Source organism: Aythya fuligula, chromosome 2 (genome assembly GCF_009819795.1).
Source record: "Aythya fuligula isolate bAytFul2 chromosome 2, bAytFul2.pri, whole genome shotgun sequence".
Classification (NCBI taxonomy): Eukaryota; Metazoa; Chordata; class Aves; order Anseriformes; family Anatidae; genus Aythya; species Aythya fuligula.
This window is the reverse complement of record NC_045560.1, coordinates 139,328,573-139,343,857: the sequence shown is the minus strand read 5'-3', so window position 1 is coordinate 139,343,857 and position 15,285 is coordinate 139,328,573. Positions and strand designations below refer to the sequence as shown.

Here is a 15,285-nt window from a genome sequence, read left to right as displayed (position 1 = left end):
GAAAATATACATTGTGTGAAGTATTGTAATCCCATCACAATTTGAGTATTCAAAGTTGGAATTATAAAATTTACAGTAATATTCAGAATTAATAAACAATGATTTTTTGGGGAAAAAAAAAAACAGTTAATACTAGGTAAATGGAATATGTTGTTTGTTTTTTTTTCCACATAGCCTACGATTTGATTTTTTTTCCTCCATCAGAATAAATGAGTTTGTTAAATAGTTAGGTAGACTTCTTAGTAGCATAAGTATGGCAAGAGAGGGAAGAAATAGCGTGGTTGGCTATGTATTTTTTTTGTTTGATTTGTTTATTTACATTTCTCACATAAATTGTCTTTTTTTCCTATCTCTGGTATATATAATCTCTTTAAATATAAAAATAAATTATATTTGTGATAACTTTAGCCAATTACAGACATGGTTTTGTACTTTTTTCTTGAATAATTCAAGCATGCAACGTGAGTTAGTTACCAACAGTAATACCTCGAGACTTGTTTCGTGTGCAATTTTTGTTCTCGTAGCTGTTGACCAGAGAGACAGGAAGAAGCCAGTCATGAATAAAGACTAGTTCAAAACTGTTTTCTGGCCTTATGGGGTTCTAGAATTTTTTAATAGCATGATCATGGTGTTCTGAGTCTTCATCAAAAACACCAGATTAGATTCTTCTTTGCTTTTGTAATGGTTTTGTGTTCTCTTGTTCATATATGTTTATACTCCATTCTCTGGAGTGCTACAGATCTCTGCACACCTGCATTCAATTCTTGTCCTATGTAAAACAATTCATATTCTCTTATACCTATCCACTGCCTCCCATGTTCAAAACTACTCCACCAAGCCTGGGTAAAAGCACTGATCTTTTGTTCTCTAACCCAGGTTTGCTTCTGTTCTGTATTCTGCACTCTTCCTAATGGCTTTCTTCACCCTGTCGGAGCTTTTTTTCAATCCTAAAGTTCCCAGGAGGGCTTATCCCTCTATCACATGTTTTGAAGCCTGTGAAAAAGTTTCTTCTATGCTTCAGCTCCTTGCAGTTCAGCAAGGCTGGGGCGAAGTAATGCAGCCGTGCTTTTGATGCTGACTCAGTTTTCAGGACAATATTCCACTAGGATTTTTTGCTTACTGTCTCATCAAAAAACATGACCAGAAGAAAAAGTTACTGCTTAATCAGTAATCCCTCACTACTGTTTCTGCTAACTGCCCACAGGTGCCTATGTTGAGCATTGGCTTCTGCCCCACTTTTCTCAGTGGGTACTCACTTAATCCCAGTGAGTACTTGGTGGCTCAGAGGAAAGGTAGAATTCCTGCCTGGAGGGTTGGGAGCAAAACGAACATTTTGGATAGGGGTGTGGATTGGGTGGGGGAGGCAAGCCACAGGCTTAATGGAGTTTTTTTTGAAAATCCTTTCCTGTCTTTTCCTCTAATCTTGAAACAATTTCACTATGTAACCACCTTTTGGAAGAAACTATAACATTTCAACAACAAGCATTTTTTTCTTATGTTACTTGATTTCTTTTTGGTAGCATCATGCAGTACTACTCAGCTTAACTCCTCAGCAGATAATTTAATTCACTGATTCTGAAGGGCTTTTCAAGTGTTTTAATGTATATTTTTAAAATTGAACATACTGAAACTGGCTTAATCTTGGTCTGTATGCTTGATAATGATATTTGGTAAGTATTTTTATATTTGAGGTGGTAGTATTGTGTTTCAGAGATCAGGGTGGTCTTCTAAAACTGTGAAGTACCCTGTGTGTAGGAGAACAGTTGGAAAATCTGCTTGAATGATCTTCTGATTGCCTCTGCTTTCCAGTGTGAAAAGGAGACTCCTGAAATACCAGCAACATTTTTTGCTATATGTTCTGTTGTGCTTTGTGGTTTTTGATATCTTCTCACTATTATCACGCGGTAGTGCTCAGTTTACACCTCACAAGACTATTTAATGTTTCTAAGGTGATTCTTAAAGGTGGTGTGTGATTGAAGAAAAAGGGGGGATAAATAGTATTATTTGAGTTGCACAGATGCTATTTAGATTTACTTGTACTGAAATGATAGAAATGATACAGATCACAGGCCTAAAAAGGACCATTAGGGAGCCCTGCATTTTAAATCTGGTGTGGAAGACAGACAATGTGAATTACTTGAATTAATTCTGATTTAAAGTAGATAATACCTTCTTGGAAAATAGCCTTGGAAAATATTTCATTTTAAAAAGACAATACAACGACAAAAAACTCCAAGTTGGAAACGTACTTGACCATAAGGTAAAATTTTGTGATCACTTTACTTGTCTTCCCTCTGTCTACATTATGGGTATCATAATGGGTTAGAGATTACTAATAGTCGTTGATGTATAGTGAAAAATAAAGTTACTAAAAATGTAATTAATGACTTCAGAATCATTAATTAAAAATGATAACTCGGGGTCAGGTAGGCAGCTCTTTTCTGGAAAGCTTACATAAGAAGTGTTTAGGTTGAAATTGTATCCTATTTCATTACTACAGTATTGCCGTGAATGTTTACAGCTCCATGTTACATCTTTCTATTCAGTATTTTTCAGGGTTCTGCAAGGTAGAAATGGTGAACTGGACCATAATCAGTACTTGAACAAGTTCACCAACTCTTATGCATACGATACTATATTGCCCTTCACCTATGGCCCACAGCAATAGGCCTGTCATGATCATTCTAGGAGTGAGTTCATGTGTACAAGTTATACATTCAAAGCCCAGAATCATCCTGAGTATTTGCCGTGCTAATATTATGTATGCTGTGTGTGTATCAGAACAAGAAGATCATATCATTTATACTAGATCTGTTCTTGTGTGGTTTTGTTGGTTTTTTATGAAATAACAATTTTTTAAAAACTTAATCACCAGCAGTGCATGCTCTTCTATTTACTTTCCTTTCACACTCAGTGAATTTGTTGACTTAAATACTCTTGAGCATTGATCTTAACATTTATCACCCTTGTTGGTTACACATTTTCCTGTACTCATTTTTTAAAAGCCTTAGCATTTTTGAGATGTTTCAAATGATACTGCATCTTTTCTATTTTTTAATTAATTCTTTTAAGGTAGCATATTTCTTTTTAATGCTTTCCAAGATACTGAAGTAGTGGGGAAAAAAAAGAGATGTGATGTGACTTGACCCATCACAGCAGATTAGTTGCAGCAAGGGAAGTCAGGACTTGGGTATGAGGAGTCTTATCACTTTGAGTGGTTCAGCATTGGAACCTTGAAAATACTTGATCGGATAAGGCCCTGAACAACCCAATCAAATTTCACTTAGTCTTCTTAAGAGCAGATTATTTGATTAGGTGACGTCCAGAGATCCTTTCCAATATGAATTGCTTTGTTGTAAAGCAAGCTAGAACCTGCTTTTCCTGGGGAAGTCTGCATTTCAGTAAGTTCATCGTTGTCCTTGTCCTGTTTCTTTTTTAAAACCCTAAGCACAGTGTTACCTAGATTTAGTATGTATCTGTCTAAATTATTTCTTGAATTACTGCTGTGTAGGACCATCTGCATTGCAGATTTTTTTTAATGCTTTTTTGGAGGATTGACCATGGCAATTTGTTTTATAGCCTATTTTACAGTCTGTATCATCATCTTTAGAAATTTAGTGATTTTAAATGATACGGGGTATTTGAATGAGCTAAGTTGTTACAGAGACTAAATTGCTTCTGAGGTTTGCTTCAGTGTTAAACATGGATGGAACCTTAATAAATGAATCCTGGCAAAAAAATATTGTTTACAAATGCGGTAGTAACCACTAGACCGCATTTTCATAAATAAAGGTGTGTCTTAACTTTTCTCAGAATTAAAAATAAATAAATAAATAAATCCATGTCTTCTGGAGCACTACTTTCATCCTTAACATTTAAAGCATAATTGTGTGCTTAGCCAAGTATATGTTTGTGCTTTTCAGTGCAATCTTCTTGATTGCTGGAGGAGAGCCAAGAGGAGACAGTGGGAAGAGAGTGAGGAGAGAAATTTCTGTTCTAGGTTGGGGGTAATATGTGACCTTCAACTGTCAGCTTCTCTCTTGGTATAGATCCTTATGTACAAGGTATAAAGTAGGAACCTGTGAAAATGGCAGAGAGGACTAACTGCTTTTAGGAGAAGGAATTTGAGGAGGTAACTACAGGACAAAATGTTTCTGTATTTAGTGTGTATGAGAAGAGAAATGGTCTTTTCCAAACTTATTTTTTTCACCTGAGAAGCCAGGTGTTTCAGTCACTGTGAAAGAGCATTGTTTTCTTGCATAGGTTAAAGTTTTCTTGCATAGGTTAAAGTTGCATAGGTTAACTGAATGTAGCTAAGAGCGACACTCATGCTGATGTGCTCACAGAACAAAGACTTCAAAAGCTGCTTTATCTTGAAACAGTAAAAGCTGTGGTGATTTACGGATATTTTAAATAGTTGTTTTGCCATTGTGATCTACTTGATGCAGCAAATAAATATGCAACACAAACCATAAATCATTCTCTTTCTTTAGAATTTAATGTTTTTATAACTCTTTTTCCCTTCCCCAGGAAAGTCTGATGAACCAAATTGTGATTGTGACCAGTTTCATTGCGCTAATGGGAAGTGTATTCCAGAAGCTTGGAAGTGTAATAATATGGATGAATGTGGAGACAACTCTGACGAAGAAATCTGTGCCAAAGCTAATCCTCCAACAGCTTCTTCCTTTCAACCTTGTGCTAACAATCAGTTCCAGTGTCTTTCTCGCTTCACCAAGCTTTACACTTGCCTTCCAGAATCTTTAAAATGTGATGGTAACATCGATTGTCTTGACCTAGGAGACGAAATAGACTGTGATGTGCCAACATGCGGGCAGTGGTTAAAATACTTTTATGGTACTTTCAGTTCTCCCAACTATCCTGACTTCTATCCACCTGGAAGCAACTGCACCTGGCTGATAGACACTGGTGATCATCGCAAAGTAATTTTGCGATTCACAGATTTTAAACTTGATGGTACAGGCTATGGAGACTATGTCAAAATATACGATGGATTAGAAGAGAATCCACGGAGGCTGTTGCGTGTGCTAACAGCATTTGACTCTCATGCTCCCCTCACGGTTGTTTCATCCTCAGGACAGATAAGAGTGCATTTTTGTGCTGACAAAGTGAATGCTGCAAGAGGATTCAATGCCACCTATCAAGTGGATGGCTTCTGTTTGCCCTGGGAAATTCCATGTGGTGGAAATTGGGGTTGCTACACAGAGCAGCAACGCTGTGATGGCTACTGGCACTGTCCAAATGGAAGGGATGAAACCAACTGCACCATGTGCCAAAGAGATGAGTTTCCCTGTTCTCGAAATGGTGTTTGCTACCCTCGTTCAGATCGCTGTAACTACCAGAATCATTGCCCTAATGGTTCAGATGAAAAAAATTGTTTCTTCTGTCAGCCAGGAAATTTTCATTGTAAAAATAACCGCTGTGTATTTGAGAGTTGGGTTTGTGATTCTCAAGATGACTGTGGTGATGGCAGTGATGAAGAGAATTGCCCGGTCATTGTGCCCACTAGAGTAATAACTGCAGCTGTCATTGGGAGTCTTATTTGCGGACTGCTGCTTGTCATTGCACTGGGATGTACTTGTAAATTGTACTCACTCAGGATGTTTGAGCGAAGGTAAGTAGAACAGATGGACTCGGGTACTTAAATTTTTAAAATGCTTTCATATCTTTTGTTGAAACATTGCTTGAAACACTTTTATTCACATACAATTATTTTTTCATGTGATTTCTAAAGGTTTTCTCTTCTCTTTGACAGTAAGAGGTTAGTTGAAAGGGAATAGAAGTATTCTGATCACTTAACTGTTTTCACATGTTATTACCCAAAAGAAAATGTAGCAAAGCTTCATTTTTGCAGTTAATATTTCAATTCTGTCTAACAATGTTTCTTCTGTTGTAGACTCTCTTGTGCCATGATTGCTCACTCTTCACTTGTTAAAAATTTTTTTAGCATCTATAATGGTGTCTTTTATATTTGGTCAATGCTTTTTCCTAGGAATTTATTGTTGCAGGGGTGGGGTTTTTTTTGTTCTTTTATGATCTGGACAGACCCATGGGAATGACTGCAAGGACTATATTTTGAACAAATTAAATTGATGTTTTCTAAATTAAATTTCAATTAAAATAATAAAATCTGCTGAAAACTGTTACTTTAGAATAGTCTGATGTAGTTTTACCCTCAGATTTAAATCTTTATCATAGTTTTATGTATTATGAAATTTCTTTTCTCTTTGAAAGATCATTTGAAACTCACTTGTCAAGGGTTGAGGCTGAACTGTTAAGAAGAGAAGCTCCTCCGTCTTACGGACAGTTAATTGCCCAGGGTTTAATTCCACCAGTTGAAGATTTTCCTGTTTGTTCACCAAACCAGGTAAGATTCCAAAAATCAGGCAGACTACTCAAAATTTAAGGATACTAAAACCACGATATTTTGCATTCCTTGTCCTTTTTTGTTTGTTATATAGCATTTTCTTCCTTTCATGCCAGTAGTATTATACTAAAGATTAGCTGTTGGGCAAATCTTAGTAACAGTAGCACCACACGGTTTACCTTACAGAATTTTTTGTTGTTGAAGGACAGTAATGCACAGTATAGAGTCATTCTTGCCAGAAAAGTTAGTATAGAGGGATAGACCCAGTTGTGTGTTTTGTATTATGTTGTGGAAGTTAAGATTGCAAGCTAGTACTTGGAAATTCGGGAAAGATTTGAGTATGCAAAACCATTATGCGCACATCCACACTGCATATGTGTTTAGTTATGATCAAGCCTACTATGCATAGAAAAAATGATGGAAAAGGCAAGGCTGTTATGTAAAATTAATGGCAAAGTATCAAAAGTGAGTAAATAGGAGTTAATCATATCTAGCCTTCTTGATACTCATAGGTAGCATTAGCATAAATTTATTTGGCTATATATTTATTTGTCCAATATTTATTTGGCTGGTTTCATTACACTTACTCTGCCGTAGATTTCACTTATTATTTCATGCACACATGTTCACAAGCAGCAGGATGTTTGTAACCAAGTAGTCTTGCAAGGATTGCTTCTGGTGATACAGAGCTTCCACCAGTTTGTGTCCTCATCACATGCCCTGTGTTCTTTCTGATCGGTGACCATGTGCTGTTCTGTGTGCCTTCTGTAAACTTTGGGATGTGCGTGATCATAGTCTTTTGCCTCCTTACCTTGTCCCACCTCTGTTTTTTCTTACTTGACTGACTGACTTTTTTTGCCTTGTTGCGGTTATCGTTGTAGTCTGTTCTTTTTATGAAGTAGGTGTCTAGGGAAGCTGTATGTGATTGTACTGATTTCCCACTAATGAAGATACATGCTATTCTTTTATCTTTTCTACCGTTATCTTCATTTCATGCCTACATTTCTCTTCTTACTCCATCTATATGATCTTAACGTTTTAATTAAAAATTTCTTCAAAGTTAAATTGCATTACCCTATTGTACATTTGCTATTACTCCACTGCTTAGGTAAGTGGCACAAATTGGGGATTGTAATCCTTCACAAATGATTTTATGCAGGAAAAGAAGAAAAAAAATTTGCAGTTGGTATGAGAGACTTTGAAAGCAGATCCAAAACAAGACACTGTGAAGATTTCTCAGTAGCTAAATTGGCAATAGAAAGGTCATTTGGATGGAAGACAAGCTCTTCTTTCTAGGGCTAACTGAAATGTTTTTGTAAGAACATGAGCTTTGTAAGGAATGCTAATAACGTATGCTATAGAATCACTGATTCTCACTGGATGGGTTATCATGTTTCTGCTTAAAACAAATTCTGTACTCTTACAGATTTGGCTTGCTGTCTTCTTTTTCTGAAATTAAGGGTGTCCCTCAGCTGTCTATTTTGGGACCAGTGCTGTTTAATATCTTTATCAATGTGGCAGACAGTGGGATGGAGTGCATCCTCAGCAAGTTTGCAGATGACACCAAGCTGAGTGGTGCAGTTGATATAACAGAAGGAAGGGATGCCATCCAAAGGGACATGGGCAAGCTTGAGAAGTGGGCCCATGTGAACCTAATGAGGTTCAACAGGGCCAAGTGCAAGGTGCTGCACCTGGGTCAGGGCAATCCCAGACATGAGGACAGACTGGGAGAAGAAGTCATTGAGAAGGTTCTGGTGGACAAAAAGCTTGACATGAGCCAGCAGTGTGTGCTTGCAGCCCAGAAGTCCAACTGCATCCTGGGCTACATCAACAGAGTGACCAGCAGGGGAGGAAGATGATTGTCCTCCTCTACTCTGCCCTCATGAGGCCCCACCTGGAGTGCAAGCACAAGAAGGAAGTGGGGATGTTAGAGCAGGTCCAGAGGAGGGCCACAAAGATGCTCAGAGGGCTGGAGCACCTCTCCTATAGAGAAAGTCTGAGAGAGCTGGGGATGTTCAGCCTGGTGAAGAAAAGGCTCTAGGCAGACTTCATTGCAGCCTTTAAATACTTAAAGGTGACTTAACAAAAAAAAAAAAAAAAAAAAAAAAACAACTTTTCAAAGAACTTTTTTTCAAAAGAAATTAAACTTCACTAGTTTGAGATGCAGCTATTCTCACAAGTCTCCTAAAGTAGGGCTAGGCCAAGACAGTCTGTTAAGATAGCATTTACACTATGTCCAGATACGTAATACCTCTGGTACAGGCAACTTGGAACAATACCATGTTTCCTGCACATGCCTACCCTGTATGGGTTTTTCAGATTTGGTGTATGTGAACATATTTAAGAATAATCCAGACTTTCAGAATAATAAGAATCTTTTAAGAATAATCCAAACTTAGTTTACTCAAACCTGTTTTTCATCCTGAAACCCCACAATGATTGCCTAAATATCTTGTTTTTTACTGAAATCAAATCTCCTGATAGGAAAGACAATTCTGAAAAATCAGACATGTAGTGGCTATAAGTCAGGTTGTTACTGAAACTTTTAAAAAGCTATGCAGTTACAGAAACTTTCTTTTATCTTCAGTCAAGTTAAATTGAATTAGCTAGTCATTATTGTTCTGGGTATAGTTTTTTGTTTCGTTTTTTTAATTCAAATGTAATGGAATTAGTGACCATCTTCCATAGTAACACATAACAAAATGTAGTTGCTTCTTAGACTTTCAATGTCACTATGATTTCATACTCCTTAAAAATACTGATGCATGTACAACAGTTTTGAACAATGAAAGAAAGTAAGTTCCTTGGTTGTTTTGATTTGTATATAATGCTTTGTGTATAAAGCTGATGAGTGCCTTCAGCACTGGATTTTCGAGGGTGAGGAGCAGTCTCTCCAGTACCTTTTGAAAGTAAGGCTACTGAACATATATATTTACATGCTTGAATGCAAATGTCATTCTATGAATTACTGGAAGGGAAGAGGCAGATGAAAGTATGTGAAAGTGTTATTTGGATACTGTTGTATGCCCTGTGGCATCTAAAGGACTATGGAAGGGAGTTGAAGATGGTATCAGACACTGAAGTTCATTGTAAACAAAGTGAAATGCATACATATATTTTAAGTTAAGCTTATATAAAAAAAAAAAAAGCTATTCCGATTAATTTTTTTTTTTTTCAATAATCTTCATTAAAAAGATGTGAATATGGATTTTATCCTGTAATTCAATGCAGCAATGAGTACTTCCAGAGTCGTGGACATCTGGCAGATTTTCTGCCCTAATGTTTCTGAGAAATGAACTACTTAGCTGAGGCATTATTTTCTCTAATTTTGAGTAAGATGTTAGTATGATCATGTTACCTTACAACTTAGAAGTTGCACAAGATTTAAAGCAGAAAAATTCGGGCACGTATTGTTCCGTAACTGACTAGAAAATTTATACCAAAATTGAGAAATGTGTGATTTAGAACACATAAGATAATTTTAATTAAATGGAAGCATGAAAGCATCTTGAAACTGGAATTAAATGATTATGCAAGAACGGGGGAAAAAAACTACAAGCATCTCTGCTGGAGAGGATATTTAATTTAATCTTTACTCTAAGCTGCCCCATGATAGTTGGCAACAAATGGTCACATCTGTTAAATCTTGAGGAGTTTCTGGAGGATTTCTTCTTTAAATCCCAAACTTCTTGAGGCATTTTAATACATACTTTCTCTGAAGTCCACAGAGACTACTTTATCTTCTTGATAAGACTGTATGTAAAGGATCTTGCATACCTGCTGTACCATACTTTCTGCACTGGATTTGTGGCTCTACTATTCTGTAATCAGTGTTCCGTATCCAGGTTATAGTCCATCTTTTTTCACTTTGCCTTTCTTTAGAGGTCATTGATTTGGACAAAAATGTACCTAATATACTTCATTTCTTTTTTATTCCTCTTTTTCTTCTGTACATATTTCCTCTTAATTTCCCTAGCCATAATGTTTTCTCCTCAAGAGAATCTAGGCTTCTTTCAAACCCACTTTATGTTTCAAATAACCTAAATAAACTATTGCTACATGTACCAGATCTTTAATATTAAAGACTGATTTATTTATTTATTTTTTTAATATTTAAGTCTCTACATTTAACCTTTGTGATAATATGCCATTGGGCACAACAGTTGTCATTCTTCTTTTGCGTGAACAGTGACAGTGTATTGTCAACACTTCATTGTTGTTTGTCTTCTCATTTAGGCTTCGGTTCTGGAAAACCTGAGACTGGCAGTGCGATCTCAACTTGGATTTACCTCCATCAGACTTCCTATTGCTGGCAGATCAAGTAACATTTGGAATCGAATTTTTAATTTTGCAAGGTCACGTCATTCTGGATCACTGGCACTGGTCTCAGCAGATGGAGATGATGTTGCCAGTCAAAGTACTAGCAGAGAAGCTGAAAGAAGTAATACTCACAGAAGCCTGTTTTCAGTTGAATCTGATGATACAGATACAGAAAATGAAAGAAGAGACACAGCAGGAGCAGTCGGTGGTGTTGCTGCCACCTTGCCTCAGAAAGTCCCGCCTGCAACAGCAATAGAAGCAACAGTAGGAGCATGTGGGAGCTCCTCTGCTCAGAGTGGCAGTAGTGGTAACACGGATAGCGGAAGAGAAGCAGCAAGTGTAGAGCCCCCAAGCACAAGTCCTGCACGTCACCAGCTCACTAGCGCGCTAAGTCGTATGACTCAAGGCTTACGCTGGGTACGCTTTACGTTAGGGAGATCGAGCTCAGTGAATCAGAACCAAAGTCCTTTGAGACAGCTTGATAATGGGGTAAGTGGAAGAGAAGAGGATGATGATGTTGAAATGTTAATTCCAGTCTCTGATGTAGCATCAGACTTTGACATGAATGACTGTTCAAGACCTCTACTTGATCTAAGCTCAGATCAAGGACCAGGGCTTAGACAGCCTTACAGTGCAACACATCACGGTGTAAGGTCATGCAATCGAGATGGCCCCTGTGAGAGCTGTGGCATCGTACACACTGCCCAGATACCTGACACTTGCTTAGAAGCAACAGTGAAAAATGAAACTAGTGACGATGAGGCATTATTACTCTGCTAGGTACGGTTTGTTTAGGAAAGATTGTGTACAAGTTGGAGCAATATCTGTCATTGTTTTGTACTTCACAGTTAAAACTAGTTTTTAGTTTAAAAAAAATCCAGGACAACGTTATGTTAAAACTATTTTAGCAACTGTGTGGTTGATTAAACATTTCTTATACTGGATGACTTTATGGAACTATTAGAGTGAACGTTTAATGGCTCTGAATACACAGTATGTGTATCCAGTATAATCTGATTACTCTTTAAACTGAAGTTATCCCAGTTAGTTTCAAATTTAGTTTATCCTGGTACTGTAGTTCAAAACAGAAACATGGCCGCTCAAGATTTATTTGGCTGCCTGTTTAACCCCATATTAACAGGTGAATTTGTACAGAATTATTTTCCTTTAGGAATTGACTCTGTTGTATTACTGCCAACATACTTGTAACTTAATATACTAAATGCTGGTAAGGATTGTTAATGTAAAATATGTACTTTTCTTTGAGTTTATACATTTTGTCTAAATATTCTTGAATTTCATTATAATGTGAACTTATTTAAAGGGAGGAGAAACTTTCTCCAGGAACATTTTTTCAGAAGTACAAAATGCAATGATTTGTGAAATTTAGATACAATAGATAAACTGATGGCAAAAGCTTTTATAGCACTGACTTTCCTAAACTGCAGTCTAATATGGTACAGCCAATTAGTATGTAAAATCCCCAGTCGTTAGTCTTTCCAATTTGAAGTAAAAAAGGGCCGAAGATATTACAATATGTGTTAGTTCCTTAAATATCCGATATGTACAAATACACTACAGAGTAAGTTCCAACTGGTAATAGATCTTTCCCTAATACTGTAGGGTATAAAGCTTGTTTGGACTCAAGGGATTTGCACTAAAATCATATTAAGGTCTCTAAATGAGCTTAGTGCACAAGCACTATCACTTTAAGTACTATTATTGTCTAATATTGCAATGGCTATATATTTCCCATGGCTCTTTTCTTGGGGTGTTGCATTTTTGTTGCAATCGAATTTGCTTTACTAATTCCCTATTTATTCATTGTATTTAAAAAACTGGTTTACTTGGTTGCAGACTGGTTGTTTAAAAAAAAAAATCCCTTTCAGTGTATTTTTTTATGATACTACATGTTGGAGCAAAACAGATCAATGGAAAAAGCTCATAACTTCCAATTTTGTGATAAGCAGGTTAATATGTGGCTACTGGCTTGACAACAAGAATCTACACCTTTTAAAAACAAAAATGTCAACTACTGTTTTATTTATTCTTTGCCAGTCTGTTTTTAGTAGGCTTAAAGATCCAGTATGAAATGTATTTGTGTGTGATTGTATGCTATTTATTAAATTTTAAATACTTTGTTGAATGTCATTTTAAAGCATGTTTAAAGTCTTGTGCATTTCTGTCGTGTTATACTGTCAGGCAGAACTGACTAAAATGTTTTAATACGTATCAAAATTAAATTGAATTTTTGTTATGTTTTTGAGGTACTTTTAAAGATAAATCCGAGGTCTGTCTGGCTTTTTATTTTACTTTTTAAAAATCCTCATCTCTGAAGTACAAATCACATGCAGAAAAAACAAATAACCGAATGGATTCCAAAGTGTATATATCTTCTCCCTCTTCTCTTCATTCACAGACACTGGGATGAGAAAAATAAGTAATTTTACCATCTGATTGATTTAATTCACAAGAGTTAGTAGGTAAAATCTGAGTTCAGGACACAGTTATGTAGATTTGTGCTTTTGAGGAGCTTATGTGCAATACAGTTGTAAAAGATTTTATTATAATAACCCATGCGGTTTCAAGTTTCAGAACAGATCACATCACGCTGGTACCAGTTCAGGTACAGATTGGCCCATAATTCCACATACCCAAGTAAAAGTCATCAATGGCCATTTTTATTCACATTGAATAATATCTAAATCTGTGGGTAATCTTTAGTCTGATTTCAGTGGCATTGCTTATGGAGCAGGCAATTTTGCAATATGAACATGGTAATACACCCTGAAATACATGTGAACAGTATGTCCTGGTATAAAATACTGGGTTTTTAAACCTTCCTAACGAATTATCATTAGAAAGTGGTTACGGAAATGTTTGTCACTGAGGCAGATGCATTTTGAAGAAGAAGTCTTCACAGAATACCTTACATACATATGTAAAGTGATCTAAAGTGGTTCCATTAGATACCCCAAATAGCATGTACCTATGGACTCCATATTGCAGATGTAAAAAGAATACAATGTTTGATTTGTTTTAAAGGATAAATGCTACACATTAAACTGAAGTTGGATTTAATTGAGAATTTCGAGAATTGTAAATAAAATCCATATTTGTATGAGGCTAATTTGTTGCAATGATTTTTTTCGTAGTGATTTTAAAGGGAGTGATCAAATCTCTGATTAATACAGTACTGATTTTCTAATATCTTCCCCTGCGAAATCTTGCAGAAGAACTTAGCTCTCAGCACTAGGTCCTCCATGTGACCACATTGCATGAAATTGTCCAAGTCAACAGAAAACATACAATCTGAAAGAACTTTTCTTCACTTGCTTTGCTTGAAAGATTATTATAGTCACCCTGTACACTGCTTCTGTGAGAGGTAAAGGGGTTGAAGGCTGGAGGTAAAAAATAAATATGAAGAGGTAAGTCACTGTATTTTGATTTTGAATGGCCAGAATGTCTAAAGGAATATTTATAATCTGTAATGTTATGCAATGTGGTTGTAAATGGAGATGAGCAATGGCAGAAAACACACAGACCAGCCCAAAATAAAGCAGAATAAGTGTTCTGGTTCAGTGGGGCCCTCCTAGCAAATAATGTTTTCTTATGCAAAATGTAAAGGATAAATGAAGCTAGTTTAAAAGAGTAAGAAAAAAGATCCACAAAGTAAGAATATGTTTGTAGGTGTTACACAGCAGGGTCAGGTGTCTGAGTTCAGAGCAGCAATCTCAGATTTTGTCACAGCGTTGTTCACTTGTGATGTTACAGAGGTATGGCAGAATAATTAACAGAATTCATACTTTTGTGACAAAATAGTCATGCTTCTGAAAGTCTGTCAACATAAATGCAGAAATAATTTTTTGGTGTTTCTCAAGGTGTAGAAGATTGAGTAAGAACAGCTGGTAAAGTTCACTGAAAGTGATATCCTTTCTGTTAATTTTCTTGCATTGAAAATCTGGTTCATGATCCAGTCTGCTCTCAATGGAGGGAAGTTGCCAAAAATGGAAAATACTATCAATAATCTTCATTAGCTGGGCTTGTCCACTACTCAACATCAGTCTCTAGTTCCCTTAACAAAGCATCTTCACTGTTTGTCCCAAATTCTGTTTGTATCTCTTGTATTTTGAGATACATCTCTGCTTTGCCATCTTTTATTTGAAGCTCAATGACAGTAAAAATTTTGGGGTTAAGAAAGAGATAAAGAGTGCATGAAGGTAAGAGCGCTTTTCAGACATAGGTTATCATAGGAAGGATGTGAAAACAGAGAGAGGATAAAAGTAAGATAGGGTAATTACACCAGAACATAGAAATGAATAAGTAATGCTGGGAGCTAGAAGTTAAAAGTCTCCATGGGAAGAAGTGTATGTCTCAAAAGATTTAGAATAGATTGTCTTTATTATAAATGACTTGTAGGTGACATCCTGTAAGTCTTCTGGAAGTTCACAATCTCAGTTGTCTGTTTCTTGCAAACCTATTCTTTAATTTGCTGAATTATTTACTAAATAATAGACAAGGACTGATTTTCTTCAGGGTTCTTTATCTTAATTAAATTAATTATTAGGTTACTTAAGTTT

The 15,285-nt window shown here is 36.3% G+C and overlaps 1 protein-coding gene across 1 annotated transcript in view; it reads left to right on the top strand.

Moving 5' to 3' along the window:
- LRP12 (LDL receptor related protein 12) overlaps nucleotides 1-13,835 on the top strand; it is a 52,226-nt gene extending 38,391 nt beyond the window's left edge. Inside the window, exons 5-7 of the mRNA XM_032181229.1 lie at nucleotides 4,531-5,632; nucleotides 6,253-6,385; nucleotides 10,622-13,835. Coding sequence (XP_032037120.1) covers nucleotides 4,531-5,632; nucleotides 6,253-6,385; nucleotides 10,622-11,485 — 2,099 coding nt within the window. The 3' untranslated portion in view covers nucleotides 11,486-13,835. The remainder of the gene's footprint in view (nucleotides 1-4,530; nucleotides 5,633-6,252; nucleotides 6,386-10,621) is intronic.
- The last annotated feature ends 1,450 nt before the right edge of the window (nucleotides 13,836-15,285 follow it).